The 16,975-nt window shown below is 46.9% G+C and overlaps 1 protein-coding gene across 1 annotated transcript in view; it reads left to right on the top strand.

Moving 5' to 3' along the window:
• VSIG8 (V-set and immunoglobulin domain containing 8) overlaps window positions 1-9,466 on the top strand; it is a 32,039-nt gene extending 22,573 nt beyond the window's left edge. Inside the window, exons 3-7 of the mRNA XM_030187744.1 lie at window positions 1,891-2,095; window positions 2,218-2,376; window positions 2,854-2,973; window positions 6,753-6,891; window positions 7,394-9,466. Of these exons, the coding sequence (XP_030043604.1) occupies window positions 1,891-2,095; window positions 2,218-2,376; window positions 2,854-2,973; window positions 6,753-6,891; window positions 7,394-7,853 (1,083 nt within the window). The 3' untranslated portion in view covers window positions 7,854-9,466. The remainder of the gene's footprint in view (window positions 1-1,890; window positions 2,096-2,217; window positions 2,377-2,853; window positions 2,974-6,752; window positions 6,892-7,393) is intronic.
• The last annotated feature ends 7,509 nt before the right edge of the window (window positions 9,467-16,975 follow it).

The raw sequence follows: 16,975 nt of genomic DNA, 5'->3' as shown, positions 1-16,975 counted from the left end.
AATTCGTTGCCGGAGAACGTGGTACGGGCGGTTAGCTTGACGGAGTTTAAAAAGGGGTTAGATAGATTCCTAAAGGACAAGTCCATAGACCGCTATTAAATGGACTTGGAAAAATTCCGCATTTTTAGGTATAACTTGTCTGGAATGTTGTTACGTTTGGGGAGCGTGCCAGGTGCCCTTGACCTGGATTGGCCACTGTCGGTGACAGGATGCTGGGCTAGATGGACCTTTGGTCTTTCCCAGTATGGCACTACTTATGTACTTATATTGTGGTCCTTGTGTAATGGGTAGTAAGACTATGTACTTGGCAGTGGCAGCTGGGAAAGAGGTGGGGGGGGGGGGGGGCTATGTGCTGGTTGGCCCAGGAGTCCACAAACTTGTGATCCGTCCCTGCAATTGGACATTTTTTTCCCTTCCCTGGTTGCTCTTGAAATGGCTTCAGGTAGGCTCCAGTGGAGGCCACCCAGAGGTAAAGGAGACAGGCACACAGTGTGATAACTTCTTTTCTCGATATACACCTCTTCCCTGGGCTCGCTGATCTCATCAAATGGTTTCCAGTACCATCTCTATGCCGATGATACCCAGCTTTACCTCTCCACTCCCGACATCACAGTCGAAACCCAGGCCAAAGTCTCGGCCTGCCTTTCAGACATCGCTGCCTGGATGTCCAACCGGCATCTGAAACTGAACATGGCAAAGACTGAGCTCCTTGTCTTTCCACCCAAACCCTCCTCTCCTCTTCCCCCATTTTCCGTCTCCGTTGACAACGCCCTCATCCTCCCCATCTCTTCAGCCCGCAATCTCGGAGTCATTTTCGACTCCTCCCTCTCCTTCTCTGCCCATATCCAGCAGACAGCTAAGAACTGTCGCTTCTTCCTCTATAATATTAGCAAAATTCGCCCATTCCTCTGTGAACAGACCACCCGAACCCTCGTCCACTCACTCGTTACCTCTCGTCTCGACTATTGCAACCTCCTCCTCGCTGGTCTCCCACTTAGCCACCTATCCCCCCTCCAATCTGTCCAAAATTCCGCCGCACGTCTTATCTACCGTGTGAACCGATACTCTCATATCACCCCTCTCCTCAAGTCGCTTCACTGGCTCCCGATCCGCTACCGTATACAGTTCAAGCTTCTCCTAATGACCTTCAAATGCACTCAATCTACAGCCCCCCATTACCTCTCTTCCCTCCTCTCCCCCTATGTCCCCACCCGTAACCTCCGCTCTCAGGACAAATCACTCCTATCTGTACCCTTCTCCACCACCGCTAACTCCAGACTCCGCCCCTTCTGCCTCACATCACCTTATGCCTGGAACAGACTCCCCGAGCCCATATGCCATGCGCCCTCCCTGCCCATCTTCAAGTCCTTACTCAAAGCCCATCTCTTCTCCCTTGCTTTTGGCGCCTAACCACTCTTCACTGACTACATAGCTTGTTACCTTTAGATTGTAAGCTCTCTTGAGCAGGGACCATCCTTCCCCATGTTTAAACTTGAACAGCGCTGCGTAACCCTGGCAGCGCTATAGAAATGCTAAGTAGTAGTAGTAATCTGCATGTTTCACATACTGATAACACAGCGTGTTCACGCAGAAATGGAGACGTGGTGTTGCTGTGCTGAAACACGTGGCTGCCATCTGGTGCTTGACACTAACTTTACATCCTGGAATTGCTGTGTAGGGCAAAACCCAAGCCATGGAGAAAGATGATTTTAATTTAAATAGCGGGTTTTTGTTTTTGTTTTGGTTGTAATTTTGTGGGATCACAGTTCTGCGTTCTGACTGCTTGTTAACATCTGAGAGCATGTTAGCTGGTTTTGGCCATCAAAAGCATGAATGAGTCCCCAGCCCTGTTTCAGGGAAGCAGGCCAAACTGTATGTGTTTCTTAACAGATACTGACCTACATGGACAGGCAGATCATTATGAAGGCACCGCCAGATCTACAGCAGCGACTGCACTTCGGGACACCAGATCCAAGCCAGGGAGATGCTTCCATCATAATAAACTCTCTGGTGGTTCAGGACTCTTCTACCTATGAGTGCAAAGTGAAGAAAAATCCAGGGCTGGCGTCCAGGAAGATTACACTCCATGTGCTAGGTATGATCATTATTAGAAATACGCTGTGTACAATCCATGGCTTCTCCTTCTTGTCCACCTGTGCTGGATGGATGTTGAGCACCCTGTGTGTGTCTTGCTCATCCTGTAATTCATCTCCTTAGTGAAACCTTCCAAGCCCCAGTGCTGGGTGGATGGGGAGCAGGCAGAAGGCCGTGATGTGACCCTGAAGTGCAAGTCGAATGAGGGCACCCCACCCATGACCTACAAGTGGGAGAAAATATCAGGAGACAGCACCACCGTCCCACCCTCTATAAATGCAGGTATGGGGGCAGATGGGGAGGAGGGGTGGAATCATCTCAAGAGTTACCTGTAAAAGGAAGACGTGGACATTTTATCAAGATGTTGCTATTCTGTGACCAGCCATCTTTGTTTAGTCAGTTGGTTCAGACTTCCGTTTTATGCAGCCTTGGTTCTTGCATTGTGAACCCAGCCTTTGAAGAGGTTCTAAACCCAGTCCTCATGACACACCCAAGTTTTCAGGGTGTGCATTATGAATATGCATGAGATACATTTACATGCACCACCTCCATTGTATGCAAACCTATCTCATGCATATTCATTGTGGATATCCCGAAAACCTGATTGACTGGGTGTGCTCCAAGGAGTGGGTTCAGATATCTTGCTTAGGGAGTTACTTGCTTAGGGAGTCTTAGTCCTTGAAGAGTCTGATCTGGGGTCACCCAGTGATGAAAAGGCAGGCTTGGCTTTCCTTACAACTTTATTTTTAATCTCCGCAGGAAGCTTGAATGGAGACCTTTTAGTTCGGAATAACAGCAAGGCATATGCAGGGACGTATCGGTGCGTGGTGATGAACAGCGTAGGACACGAGGAATGCACAGTCACACTTTCTACCTCAGGTGGTACAGCGGTTACATATGTTAATGTACATAAAGTGTAATGCGTTTAGAGCTATTCTCAGGAAGAATAAAGACCAACAGAGACCAAAAGACAGGAAAGGGAGGTTTTATTACTCACTACAACAGGAGCTGGTAACAGTAGCAAACATTAGTAATCTCATAAAACCTAACATCAGTTACTTTGGTATTTGTAAAAGAATCAGTCTGAACTCACAGAAAAGGGAAAAAGAGGAAGGAAAAAAAGTTTGTTCCTCACCAGGACATATCCTGAGCTTTGGCAGTTCTACAGAGTATGATACATAGAAACTATCATATGAAGGACACAAAGCTGAGAGAAAGAAACAAAAGAAAGAAAGAACGAACGAGAGATTCTTAGCTGCAAAGACCAAAAAGTCCCCACCCATAGTCACGGAAGGGGGGGGGGGGGGGAGGAAAGCACACACATCCCTCCCCCCTTGGGAAATATGCCCTACCTACCAGAAGGATACATTCCAGCGCTCCCTAGTTCTGCAGTCACCTATATACACACAGAGCACCACCAATCAGAAATCCTGCACATACACAGGGCTCTGCCCATGTTTCTGGTCATTACCACGTTTTACCTACAGTTATTCTTATATGGCCAGCTAAAACTGGTTTGTACCGCGGTTGCCAGATGGGCGGTTTTCCGCGAACCGCTGTGGGAAATTTCTGACCGCTGTGGGTTGCGGTTTTTTGGGCTGCTTTTTTTTTTTGACGGGCGTTTTTTTTTTCTCTGCCGGCGCTGCATTTTTTCGCCCCGCGGGGGGCATGGTTAGTGACATTGGGGGGGGTGGTTAGTGACATTGGGGGAGTGGTTAATTACATCAGGGGCGGGGCTGGTGATGGCGGGGGTGGAGCTGGTGATGGCGGGGTGGAGCTGATGACGGCGGGGGGCAGGGTTGATGACGGCGGGGGCAGGGGTGTGAAATTTTTGGCGGGTTTTGGAATTGGTTAATTGGCAACACTAGTTTGTACTAGTTTGCAGATAAAACCGTTATCAGGCCTCTGGCTGCAGTGAACAGGATTTACTGAAGTCTGTATTAACAAGCCTCAGAAGAAACACTCACAAAGCGCAAGAAGCATAGTTGCATGACAAATTCCATAACAAGAGAAATCAAGTACCACACAGAGACAGAATTCAGTATGCCATGCACATGCATAAAGAGGCATTGCAGATTGCCAGACACAGACCTAATCTCACAAATCAGGGAGGCCGCACAACCATGCACAGGCACAGAAATGAATTGGGGGATGCCATGCAACCATGCACAGACACAGAAATGAATCGGGGTGCCATGCAACCATGCACAGACATAGAAATGAATCGGGGTGCCATGCAACCATGCACAGACACAGAAATGAATCAAGGGGTGCAGTGTGACACAGCCACGCAAGGACACAGAAATGAATCAGGGGTGCCACATAACCACACATAGAGGGGCATAATCAAAAAGGATGCCCAATTTTTGTTGAGGATGTCCTCGCAAAACGTCCCGATGGAGGGGTGGGGAAACCTGTATTATCGAAACAAGATGGACGTCCATCTTTCGATTCGATAATACGATCGGGGACACCCAAATCTTGAAATTTTGGTTGTCCTTAGAGATGGTTGTCCCTAGACTTGGTCGTTTCTGATTTTCAGAGATAATGGAAACCAAGGACGCCCATCTCAGAAATGACCAAATCCAAGCCCTTTGGTCATGGGAGGAGCCAGCATTTGTAGTGCACTGGTCCCCCTGACATGCCACGACACCAACCGGGCACCCTAGGGGCACTTCATTGGACTTCATGAAATGCTCCCAGGAACATAGCTCCCTTACCTTATGTGCTGAGCCCCCCAGACCCCCCTAAAACCCACTATCCACAACTGTACACCACTACCATAGTCCTTATGGGTGAAGAGGGGTACCTAGATGTGGGTACAGTGGGTTTCTGGTGGGTTTTGGAGGGCTCGCTGTTTCCTCCACAAATGTAACAGGTAGGGAGGGGGATGGGCCTGGGTCTGGCTGCCTGAAGTGCACTGCACCCACTAAAACTGCTCCAGGTACTTGCATACTGCTGTGATGGACCTGAGTATGACATCTGAGGCTGGCAAAAAAAATATTTTTAAAGATATTTTTTGAGGGTGGGAGGGGATTAGTGACCACTGGGGGAGTAAGGGGAGGTCATCCCCGATTCTCTCCGGTGGTCATCCTGGTCATTTTGCCCACCCTTTTGAGGCTTGGCTGTAAGAAAAACACGACCAGGTAAAGTCATCCAAGTGCTCATCAGGGACACCCTTTTTTTCCCCATTATGCCCAAGTCCTGCCTTTGCTACGCCTCTGACATGCCCCCTTGAACTTTGGCCATCCCTGCGACAGAAAGCAGTTGGGGAAGTCCAAAATCGGCTTTCGATTATACCGATTTGGATGACCTAGGAGAAGGACGCCCATCTTCCGATTTGTGTCGAAAGATGGGCGTCCTTCTCTTTCGAAAATGAGCTCAATAGGCACAGAAATGAATCAGGGGATGCCACACAACCACGAATGGACACAGAAATGAATCAGGGATGCCACGCAACCACACACAGACACAGAAATGAATCAAGGGTGCATGCAACCAAGTATAGGCACAGAAAAGAAACAGGGGGTGCCATGCAACCAAGCACAGACACAGAAATGAATCAGGGGGTGCCCCAAACATGAAATGAAGGCATGCCTGGTACACACACAGAAAGACAAAGAATTATGTTTACAGAAAAATCGGGGCACGAGGTGTGTGCATACACACAGACAAAAATTGTTTGTGCTTGTGAATGTAGACTTGTTCCCTAAACTTTCTGAAATACAGTGAAAAGCTGCATTTAGTCAAAGGTATAAGGAAGGTACTTGAACATGCCACGTTCACAACCCTCCATTGCCTCAGGTACAAACTTAGATTGTGAGCCCTCCTGGGACAGAGAAATATCCAGAGTACCTGAATGTAACTCACCTTGAGCTACTACTGAAAAAGGTGTGAGCAAAATCTAAATAAATAAATAAATAAATAAATAAAGATTGTGGAATTCTAAAGAATAACAAGATTCCATGCAGAATTTCAAAGTGTAGCAACATTCCATGTAGAACCCCAAAGAGTAACAAAATTCTTTGGGGTGGAGGAGTGGTCTAGTGGTTAAAGCACCAGCCTTGCAATCCAGAGGTGGCCAGTTCAAATCCCACCTTTGCTCCTTGTGATCTTGGACAAGTCACTTAACCCTCCATTGCCTTAGGTACAAACTTAGATTGTGAGCCCTCCTGGGACAGAGAAATATCCAGAGTACCTGCATGTAACTCACCTTGAGCTACTACTGAAAAAGGTGTGAGCAAAATATAAATAAATAAATGTTGGAAGTAGAAGGGAGATGTGCACCCATGCTGAGTTTTTAAGATTGCCGGGTTCTTGAAGCCTGGATTGGCCGCTGTCGGAGACAGGATGCTGGGCTTGATGGACCCTTGGTCTTTTCCCAGTATGGCGGTGCTTATGCACTTATGTACATAATTAGTGTTGGGGTATCCTCTGTATTCTGTCACAGGAGAGGGGCCCCACAGAGGCACAAATGGATGAGAAATGCCCAGATCCTTGATAGAATTGTGCTGAGCTCCTTGTGCCCCCCTCAGGGTGTATAGGGGCTAGGGAATAATATGGTGTTACTGTTAGTCCAAGTGATATGGCTGGGCCACCCCTAGGGTATGTGGAGGATTGAGTGTAACAGGCTGTGTTATCAATCTCTTTGAACATAGGTCGGAATCGTGTTGGGGTCATCGTTGGTGCGGTCTTTGGTGCCCTCTTCCTCCTTCTCCTTCTCCTGCTTCTTATCTGGTGCCTGATCTGCTGCTGTAACAAGAAACGACATGAAAAAGAGGTGGCCAATGATATCAGGTAAATACAGTCCAGTACCCAGGTGAGCACGAGGCAAGAGGGAAGAGAGCTTCCAAGTTACCTAGTTCTAGGAAGGAGATTTTAGGCCCGTGCTGGCTTTCTGAAAACCTCATCCTGAGGCGTTGTGAGACCTGGAGCACTGTTTTCAACGGGTAATACTAAGGACTACAAATCCCACACTGCTTTGTGATGTAAGTTTATCTCAGGAACATTTTAACATTGAGCCCCTAAGGCACCCATTACTGTCAAGAACACCATAGCAGTGGTGCTGGGGACACTGGTGTGCTTGGTAGTAATGGGAGTGCCTGAGGAGGATAATATTAAAGGGAATGTTTACAACTGCTGTCTGTAAGCAGTGTTTATGGTTAAGGCTTGAAGGGAATGTTTGTTTATGGCCACTGTCTCAAGGGAATGGCTCACAGCAGCTGGTATTGGGGAATGTGGATTTACAATTCCTGACTTTAGGAAATGTTTAGCCATTAACTTAATTTTCTTCTCCTAGGGAGGATGTGGCAGCTCCCCCAAGCAAACCCAACAGCCGACTCAGCAGCATCCGCACCGCCATGGCCTACCGCCCTCACCACATCAGCTACTCCCTACGCAGACAGTACAACGCGGCCTCTACCGAGACTGAAAACCATCCCAGGAGTGCTGGCAAGCCATCCAGCCATGGAAGTAACGCAAGCCGTGCCACTTCCAATCAACCTGTAAGGGTGCCCAGCCCTGTGAGCGCGGCTGCTGATGCCACACCTGTCCGCAACATAGCACCGGGCTACAGCAATCTCAATGGCATCCAACCTACTATCCATGTCAGGCCTCCCAGCTATGTTGATGATTCTGAAGAGGTGGTGGATCTTATCATCAGGCCTGAGTCACAGCAGCTCACTCCATACAATGTCAGCCGTGCTGGAGGAGTTCCTGTCATGATACCTGCCCAGGCCAGGGAGGGATTTCTTGTATAATTTCAGGGCAGAAAGGAGTGACATTTGGACGACTTTTTGAACTCATTTCTTAGATTCCAGTCCCCTCCTCAGGTTATTACACCAGAAATGCCACCAAACTTACTGACAAAGCTCTCTCCCTCCCTGAAATAGATGTGATCTTTGGTCACAGCCTTCACTTTGTGTTGATCTCCTTAAATTCTAGAGGGGGAGGGAAGCTCTCAACTCAAGTTTCCATTTTGGGAAGGGTTTTTGGAACTGGAATTCTCAAGAGGACAGCAGGAATGATGTGGCAGCAGAACACAGGCTCGAGTTCCCCTGATGTAAGGTGCAATCTCTGTTTCTTTTTTTCGTTTTCTTTTTGTCCAATCGCTGGATGAAGATTTATCCTTCCGAATCCTGGGCCACAGGATAATGCACATGAGACAGTGTCAGATGTTGTGACAGTGTAGCACTGCTAGGTTTAACAAGCACGAACTGGGATGTTAAGTGAGTATCGCAGGATGAAGCAAGGAGCTTCAGAAAGACAGCAACTGGAGACAATGACTAAATTCACCTGAGAAAGTTAAAACTCTGCAGTCTGGGCTGAGGAGAGGAATTAACTCTGAGGCCCCAAAAGCCCAGCCTTGCCTAGGAATAACAAACTATCCAGCTTCATTTTAGAATTTCAAGCTCAGGTTCTGTGTCTTCAGTCCTCTCAGCCAGAGCTTATATTTATCCACACAAGAGCATGGGAGAAAATGTCAAGATCTCGCTGAACATCAAAGCAGTTGAGGGTTTCGTTGGCAGCTCAAAATCTGCAAAAGCACATCTTTAAAACTGCCAGTCGGTGGAAACAGCTTTCCAGAATGCAGGATGGGGAGTGGGATTGATGGTAAATTTCACCGACACAGATAGAGGAGTGCATAGAAGGAATTCTGGCCTGTGGTTTGTTCCCACTACTAAAGTTAATGGTGTAAAAATGTAAAGCTGTCAAGGTTCATCAAATGTGACTAAAATATTGGAATAACTAAGTCAGCTACTTCACACTGTCATTGCTGGAGCATTATTGACACCTTGTGGACATATGTGTAAATTGCGGTTTCATTGTTTTTCTATGGCTGACTGTTCTCTCTGCCTTGTACCTTCCCAATGGCACTTCTTAAATCTGTGGTGGTGGTACACAGCTGGGAAGTACAGGTTAATCCACCACCAGGCTCCTGAAGCACACAAATAAGGCCAGAAGCTCTCTCTTAATTGCCTTCCTTCAGCAGAGAGTAAGCTCACCAAGGAGGTCAGAAGGCCAAACGAACTACATTTTGGGGTTCTAATTTTAAAAAGATAAAATGATTTCCAATGAAGGACTGATGTTCTAATGGCTCCTAGAAATCATTCCAGAGATGTGAGAACAGTTCTTGGAATGTGATCTTAGGTTCCAGCTCTGCCTCTGATTCTCTGTGTTATCTCAGGGCAAGTCTCTTTATTTCCTTATCGTCGGTTGTAATACCATTGTTCTCTTTCCTTTACCCCTTTAGCAGAGCTTGTGCAGTCTGTGCCTGTACACCTATGCCTAAAGCACAGTGGAGATCTATGGGCAGCAGAATGGGGTGGGCTACAGCAGGGCTGCCGAGAGACTGAGACAGGCCTGGAGCAAGTCCGCCCCCGGGGCCCCGCCGCCGCCCCCCAATCGCTACTCAGGTCACCGGCGCCGCAGTCCCCAGTCTCCACCCACCCACCCCGTTGACAGCCCCCCTCCGTCCACCACCGGGCCCCCTGCATTCAAATCGATTCAGCAGCGCCACACCTCTGTGTGAAAACGCAGCGGCAGATTACCTCCCTTCAGGCCTTTCCTCCCTGTGTCCCGCCCTCGTGGAAACAGGAAGTTACATCAGAAGAGGGCGGGACACAGGGAGGGAAGACCCAAAGGGAGGCAATCTGCCGTTGTGCTTTCACATGGAGGTGAGGTGGTGCCGTATCGATTTGATTGCAAGGGGCCTGGTGGCGGACGGAGAGGGGCTGTCGATGGAGCAGAAGGCGGGCAGGTGAGACCGGGGACTGTGGTGCCGGGCCCTCCTTGGAGGCCCAGGTCCGGTGAATTTTGTTCTCCCTGCTCCTCCCCCCCCCCCCCCCCCTTCTCAGCGGCCTTGGGCTACAGGGACCATGTCCCTGCTAATATTATGCCTGACACAGCATCAGTAACTAAAGAGCTTGGGAGCAGGGCTGAATATTGGTTTGTTTGACCCCCCACTAACCAAAATAGTATTCTTCTGCCCCTGATCTTGTGAAAATTGACAAAATAACCTATGGGGTTGATGTTCAAAGTGATTTAGAATATAAAAACATAAGAATAGCCATGCTGGGTCAGACCAATGGCCAATCTAGTCCAGTATCCTGCTTCTAACAGTGGCCAATTTTTTTTATTTGTTACATTTGTATCCCACCTTTACCCACCTTTTTGCAGGCTCAAAGTGGCTTACATAGTACCGTTAACGGTGTTAGCCGATTCCGGTCTGAAACAAATACAAGGTATGAACAATAGAAGATGATATTGTGGTAGAATTAAGTACATGTATGGTAGGTACAATTGGGGGGAACTTAAAGAGGGAGAGGAAGAGTCAGGTAATGTCCATTGTGTCGCAGGTATCTAGGTATTTTTATGTTGGGTCGGTGGGGTATGCTCTTCTGAACAGGTCTGTCTTTAGTGCTTTCCGGAAAGTTAGATAGTCGAACGTGGTTTTTACTGCTTTTGGTAATGCGTTCCATAGTTGTGCACGTAAGTAGGAAAATTCTTTTTTGTTACATTTGTACCCCGCACTTTCCCACTCATGGCAGGCTCAATACGGCTTACATATTGTATACAGGTACTTATTTGTACCTGGGGCAATGGAGGGTTAAGTGACTTGCCCAGAGTCACAAGGAGCTGCCTGTGCCTGAAGTGGGAATCAGTTCCTCAGGACCAAAGTCCACCACCCTAACCACTAGACCACTCCTCCACTGTTGCTACTATTTGAGAGTCTACATGGAATGTTGCTATTCCAACATTCCATGTAGAAGTCGGCCCTTGCAGATCACCAATGTGGCCGCGCAGGCTTCTGCTTCTGTGAGTCTGACGTCCTGCACGTATGTGCAGGACGTCAGACTCACAGAAACAGAAGCCTGCGCAGCCTTCTACATGGAATGTTGCTAGTGGAATAACAACATTCCATGTAGAATCTCCAATAGTAGCAACATTCCACGTAGAATCTCCAATAGTATCTATTTTATTTTGTTACATTTGTACCCTGCGCTTTCCCACTCATGGCAGGCTCAATGCGGCTTACATGGGGCAATGGAGGGTTAAGTGACTTGCCCAGAGTCACAAGGAGCTGCCTGTGCCTGAAGTGGGAATTGAACTCAGTTCCTCAGGACCAAAGTCCACCACACTGACCGTTAGGCCACTCCTCCACAAGTAGGAAAATTCAGGTCACAAGTACCTAACAGAATCCCAAATAGCAGCAACATTCCGTGTAGAATCTCAAATAGTAGCAGCATTCCATGCTACCAATCCCAGGGCAAACAGTGACTTCCTCATGTCTATCTCAATAGTGGACTATGGACTTTTCCTCTAGGAACTTGTCCAAACCTTTTTAAAACCCAGATATACTAACCGATGTTATCACAACTACTACTACTACTACTTAACATTTCTAGAGCGCTACTAGGGTTACGCAGCGCTGTACAAAATAAACAAAAAGGACGGTCCCTGCTCAAAGGAGCCCATACTCCAAAGAACAAAATGTCAAGCCGGGGCAGTCCAGACCCCCCGGGTAGAGGCGTAGAGGTTAGGCGCTGAAGGCGACCCCGAAGAGGTGGGCATCAAGCAGAGATCCGAAGATGGGCAGGGAGGGGGCCCGGCGCAACTGGGTCAGAAATGTCTTATGGCCGGTTAAATCACTTGTGTGGGGCTATTATTCACTGATGATCAGAAGCACTTAATTGGTTAGTGCCCCTGAATATCACTACAGACCGCTAACCTGAAAGCTGGCTATTTTCTGGGCAGAGTCGGCAGTTATGCAGTTAAGTGCCAAATCAGTTCTATCTTTACGTGGTGTCACTTAGGCAGTTAAGGGCTGAGCATTGCACTTAACTACATAGGAGATAGCTGGTTGCATAAATCCGGATATTCAATGCCCAGGCTTGGACATGACCCAGCATTAAATATCCAAGAATAATGCTGGTGGCAGTTAAAGAAATGCTCACTTCCATCGGCTGACTATCTGCCCTCATGTTTTTATTACCACATTATGATCCAGACACTGCTTTCTGTAGTTAATGGAGAACTTTTCAGCACATGATAATTTTCTTATCTGATATAACTAATATCGACAAATCAAAGAGATGAATAACGCCGTATCAAGTCTTTCATCACTGCTTTTCTGATGGCTGGACAAGTATCTGTACAGAGCTTGTTCCATACCGGCTGAATGACTGAGCCCAATATCACTTTCTAAGCTGTGGTCAAGTCTTTTGGTATTTCTGTACATTTCTACTTGGGATAATCTGGGACTCTAGGAGCCCTTCAGGCCCTCTCCACAAGATACAGAAAGAATACAAGGCAGAAATTGCTTCAATCAACAACATTCTGGACATTCAACGATCTCTACACCAGGGCTTCCCATACCTGTCCAGGTAACTCCTCGCCTTCTCCAGCCAGTCAACTATTCAGGCTCTCCATAATGGCAGGAGTGGCCTAGTGGTTAGGGTGGTGGACTTTGGTCCTGGGGAACTGAGGAACTGAGTTCAATTCTCACTTCAGGCACAGGCAGCTCCTTGTGACTCTGGGCAAGTCACTTAACCCTCCATTGCCCCATGTAAGCTGCATTGAGCCTGCCATGACTCTGGGCAAGTCACTTAACCCTCCATTGCCCCATGTAAGCCGCATTGAGCCTGCCATGAGTGGGAAAGCGCGGGGTACAAATGTAACAAAAAAAATAATAATAATGAAGGAAATAAATTTGTATAACCCAGAGGCCTAGCCGGAGGCCTAGCATTTGCAAATTTATCTCATGCATATTCATTATGGATAGCCTGAAAACCTGCTTGTCGCATCACTAAGATGGGTTTGGGAAGCCTTGGACTACTGCCGTCAATATAATGGGACCAGAGCCATTGACTACTCATGAAATTTGGTACAGGTTCCACCAGTTATTTTATGAATTGTATCAGAAATGTTCACATATTATTATTATTAATATTTGTATAGCGCTACCAGACGCACGCAGCGCTGAACACCTGACACAGAGAGACAGTCCCTGCTCGATAGAGCTTACAATCTAAAAACACAGACAGACAAGACAACCAAGGGCGAGGAAAGCACTGGGTGAGAAGGAACAAGGATAGGGGAATTGAGTAGTGGTTAGGAGCCAAAAGCAGTGGTGAAAAGGTGGGTTTTCAGCATAGATTTGAAAACAGGTAGAGATGGAGCTAGGCGTACAGGCTCAGGAATTCCATTCCAGGCATAAGGTGCTGCGAGGGAAAAGGAACGAAGCCTGGAATTAGCAGTGGAGGAGAAGGGGGACGACAAGAGAGATTTGTCCAGCGAGCGGACAAAAACATAGTTACAATCAGAATAGATTTATCTTTTAGATACCTCATGGATAGAAATGAACTCCCTGACTATTTGCTGATTTTTGCTAGATAAACTTCCTTCTGGGTTGTGTGAAGGAAACAGGCACGAAGGAGAAATGCGCTGGGCTGGCTTGAGTGATGCAGTGTGATATTCTGCAGCATGACAGTGATTACTTCCAGGATATGTGCGATCTTTCTACAGCAATGCAACAATGGCAAACTATAAATATGTCGTATCTGTATGCTCTGGACTTTAGTCAGCAATGTCAACCCAGTGTAATGTTCTTCTTAATGTATGTCCACCTTGATTATACGTCTTGTCTGATTACATTACCTGTAAATATGTTTTGTGGCCTTTGTTTTCTAATTAAAATGTTTATTAAGCTTTTTAGACCATTTTGCAAAGACCAATATTACAGCTGAGAGCCCGATACCACATTTTCAAAAAATTTAGTGTGACTGAGAAACTCCATCTCCATCAAAATACGTCTCCTCCTTTGAACACTCCCCCTGCACCCCACCTCACAAAGAAAGAAAAATATGTAACAAGTACTTTGGCATTCCTAGTGCTGTTAAATGTGTGCTGTGAATCTGACAGGTCAGGGTTCTAATCCCACTTCTCCCACTGTCAGGCACTCTTTGTGATCTTGGGCGAGTCACTTGACTGCCTCAGCTACAACCTGATTGTGAGCTCATTTGAGCAAGGAAATAATTGATGCACCTGAATGTAACTCACCTTGGGCTCGGATTTGGAAAGAGGGATAATAATTCCAAGTCCTAAACCCCAAACCAAACCATTGAGCTCAATAGAACAGCAGCGCCATCTTCCAAGTGGCAGGTAAGTTATTGACTCTCACATCTACGAGTCAAAACAACCAGAGAATAGCTAATATTTCTCAATGCCATAATTCAAAGGGCCTCTGAAGAGAGTCAAATGTTCGAAGGCCTACCTATCTGTTCTCACTGCCATGATGTAAATGTTCTGTGTGTAATAGATCATGGATTCATAATCTAAAGAATCAGAATATTCCCAGAGTGGCTAGTCACAACTAAGCAGCAAGAAACACATGTATCAGCTTTTGAGGGGAGATATGATAGAGGTCTGTAAAATACTGAGTTGAGTGGAACAGGTAAACATTAATTGCTTGTTTACCCTTTCCAAAAATATTAGGACTAGGGGGCATACAATGAAGCTACTAAGTAGTAAATGCAAAACAAACCAGAGAAAATATTTCTACACTCAATGTGTAATCAAACTCTGGAATTCATTTGCAGAGAATGTGGTAAAAGCAGTTAGCTTAGCAGTGTTTAAAAAAAAAGGTTTGGATAATTTCCTAAAAGAAAAGTCCATAAGCCTTTATTAAGATGGGCTTGGGAAACCACACTGCTTAGTTCTAGGATAAGCAGCATAAAATCTGTTTTACTATTCTGGGATCTTGCTAGATACTTGTGTAGCTGGATTGGCCACTGCTGGAAAGAGGATACTGGGCTTGATGGACCTTTGGTCTGTCCCAGTGTGGCAGTGCATATGTTCTTGGAATGCCCTCCCGCGGGAGGTGGTGGAGATGAAAACGGTAACGGAGTTCAAACATGCGTGGGATATGCATAGAGGAATCCTGTGCAGAAGGAATGGATCCTCAGAAGCTTAGCTGAAATTGGGTGGCGGAGCAGGTGGGGGGAAGAGGGGGTGGTGGTTGGGAGGTGAGGATAGGGGAGGGCAGACTTATACGGTCTGTACCAAAGCCGGTGATGGGAGGCGGGACTGGTGGTTGGGAGGCGGGAAATACTGCTGGGCAGACTTATATGGTCTGTGCCCTGAAAAGGACAGGTACAAATTCAAGGTAAGGTATACACATATGAGTTTGTCTTGGGCAGACTGGATGGACCATGCAGGTCTTTTTCTGCCGTCATCTACTATGTTACTATGTTCTTATTTGAAATTTCCACACTCAGTATTACAATCAATGGGTCCCATCATGGGAAAACTTGCCCTGAGTGGTTGTTATGTAACATTCAGAGCAGCTATGAAAATTGCTACTGCTGAGGCTGGCAAACGTCTTTCCGTTTCAATGTGGTATGTTATTTACTTGTCTTTTGCAATTAAGGGATGTCTTTTTAAAGTATAAATATTGGGAAAATGTTTGAAATGTTTGCAAATATGTTATGCTTTGGAATTATCTTGGCTCTGCTAACATATTCAGATTCTTCCATAGTACAAGCCACCTCTGTCTGTGCACTGTATCAGGGTTACTCAATCTATGTTGTCAAGAGAGTCACATGACCTTTCATGCAGTGGATCTGATTCACCCATACTGGCTATGATGTCACATTGATGAGCAAATGGGATTCTGCTCCATGTGAAGTCATTTGTGATGCTCTTCTAGATGTAGCTGCACCCAGGGAGAGTCGGGGGAATTGTAAAGGGAACATATGAGATGCCATATGAGTCATAGCAGTGGTCAATCAAATGTAGCATCCTGTCTCCAAAAGTGGCCAACCCAGATCACTTGGAGGAACCCAACCAACAGATCCTAAGGGAAAAATCCACTCTCTGTTGCTCACTTCCAATTCCAAAAAGAAATTGTATTCCCCAACTCTACCTGGCTGATAGTTATACCCGTCCTCTTCCATCTCTCCTCCCCCTCCCCCACCTAAAATTTGAAACTTTTATCACACGGGTTGGTTTTGTGCATACTATCCTGCTTATAATCAAACGAGAAAAACGCCCAAGTTCCGACCTAAATCGGGAGATGGACGTTTATCTCACAAAAACTAATAACACGGTATAATCGAAAGCCGAACTTGTACGTTTCCAACTGCACTCCATCGCGGAAGCGTACAAAGTTGATGGGGGCGTGTCAGAGGCGTGGTGAAGGCGGGACTGGGGCATGGTTATCACCCGAATAGAGATGGGCGCCTTTTGCCGTTAATGGAAAAAAAGTATGCGTTTGTAGCTAGAATTTAGGGCACTTTTCCTGGACCCTGTTTTTTCACGAATAAGGCCCCAAAAAGTGCCCTAAATGACCAGATTACCCCCAAAGGGAATCGGGATGACCTCTCCTGACTCCCCCAGTGGTCACTAACCCCCTCCCACCACAAAAAATGATGTTTCACAACTTTTTATTTTCACCCTCAAATGTCATACCCACCTCCCTGGCAGCAGTATGCAGGTCCCTGGAGCAGTTGTTAGGGGGTGCAGTGGACTTCAGGCAGATGGACCCAGGCCCATCCCCCCCCTACCTGTTACAATTGTGCTGCTTAATGCTTAGTCATCCAACCCCCCCCCCAAACCCACTGTCCCCACATGTAGGTGCCCCCCTTCACCCCTTAGGGCTATAGTAATGGTGTAGACTTGTGGGCAGTGGGTTTTGAGGGGGATTTGGGGGGCTCAACACACAAGGGAAGGGTGCTATGCACCTGGGAGCTCGTTTACCTTTTTTTTTTTTTTTTTTTGTAAAAGTGCCCCCTAGGGTGCCCGGTTGGAGTCCTGGCATGTGAGGGGGACCAGTGCACTAAGAATCCTGGCCCCTCCCACGAACAAATGCCTTGGATTTATT

Source organism: Microcaecilia unicolor, chromosome 14, assembly GCF_901765095.1.
Source record: "Microcaecilia unicolor chromosome 14, aMicUni1.1, whole genome shotgun sequence".
Taxonomy (NCBI): Eukaryota; Metazoa; Chordata; class Amphibia; order Gymnophiona; family Siphonopidae; genus Microcaecilia; species Microcaecilia unicolor.
The sequence above is the reverse complement of the archived record's forward strand: the minus strand, read 5'-3'. Positions and strand labels throughout refer to the sequence as shown.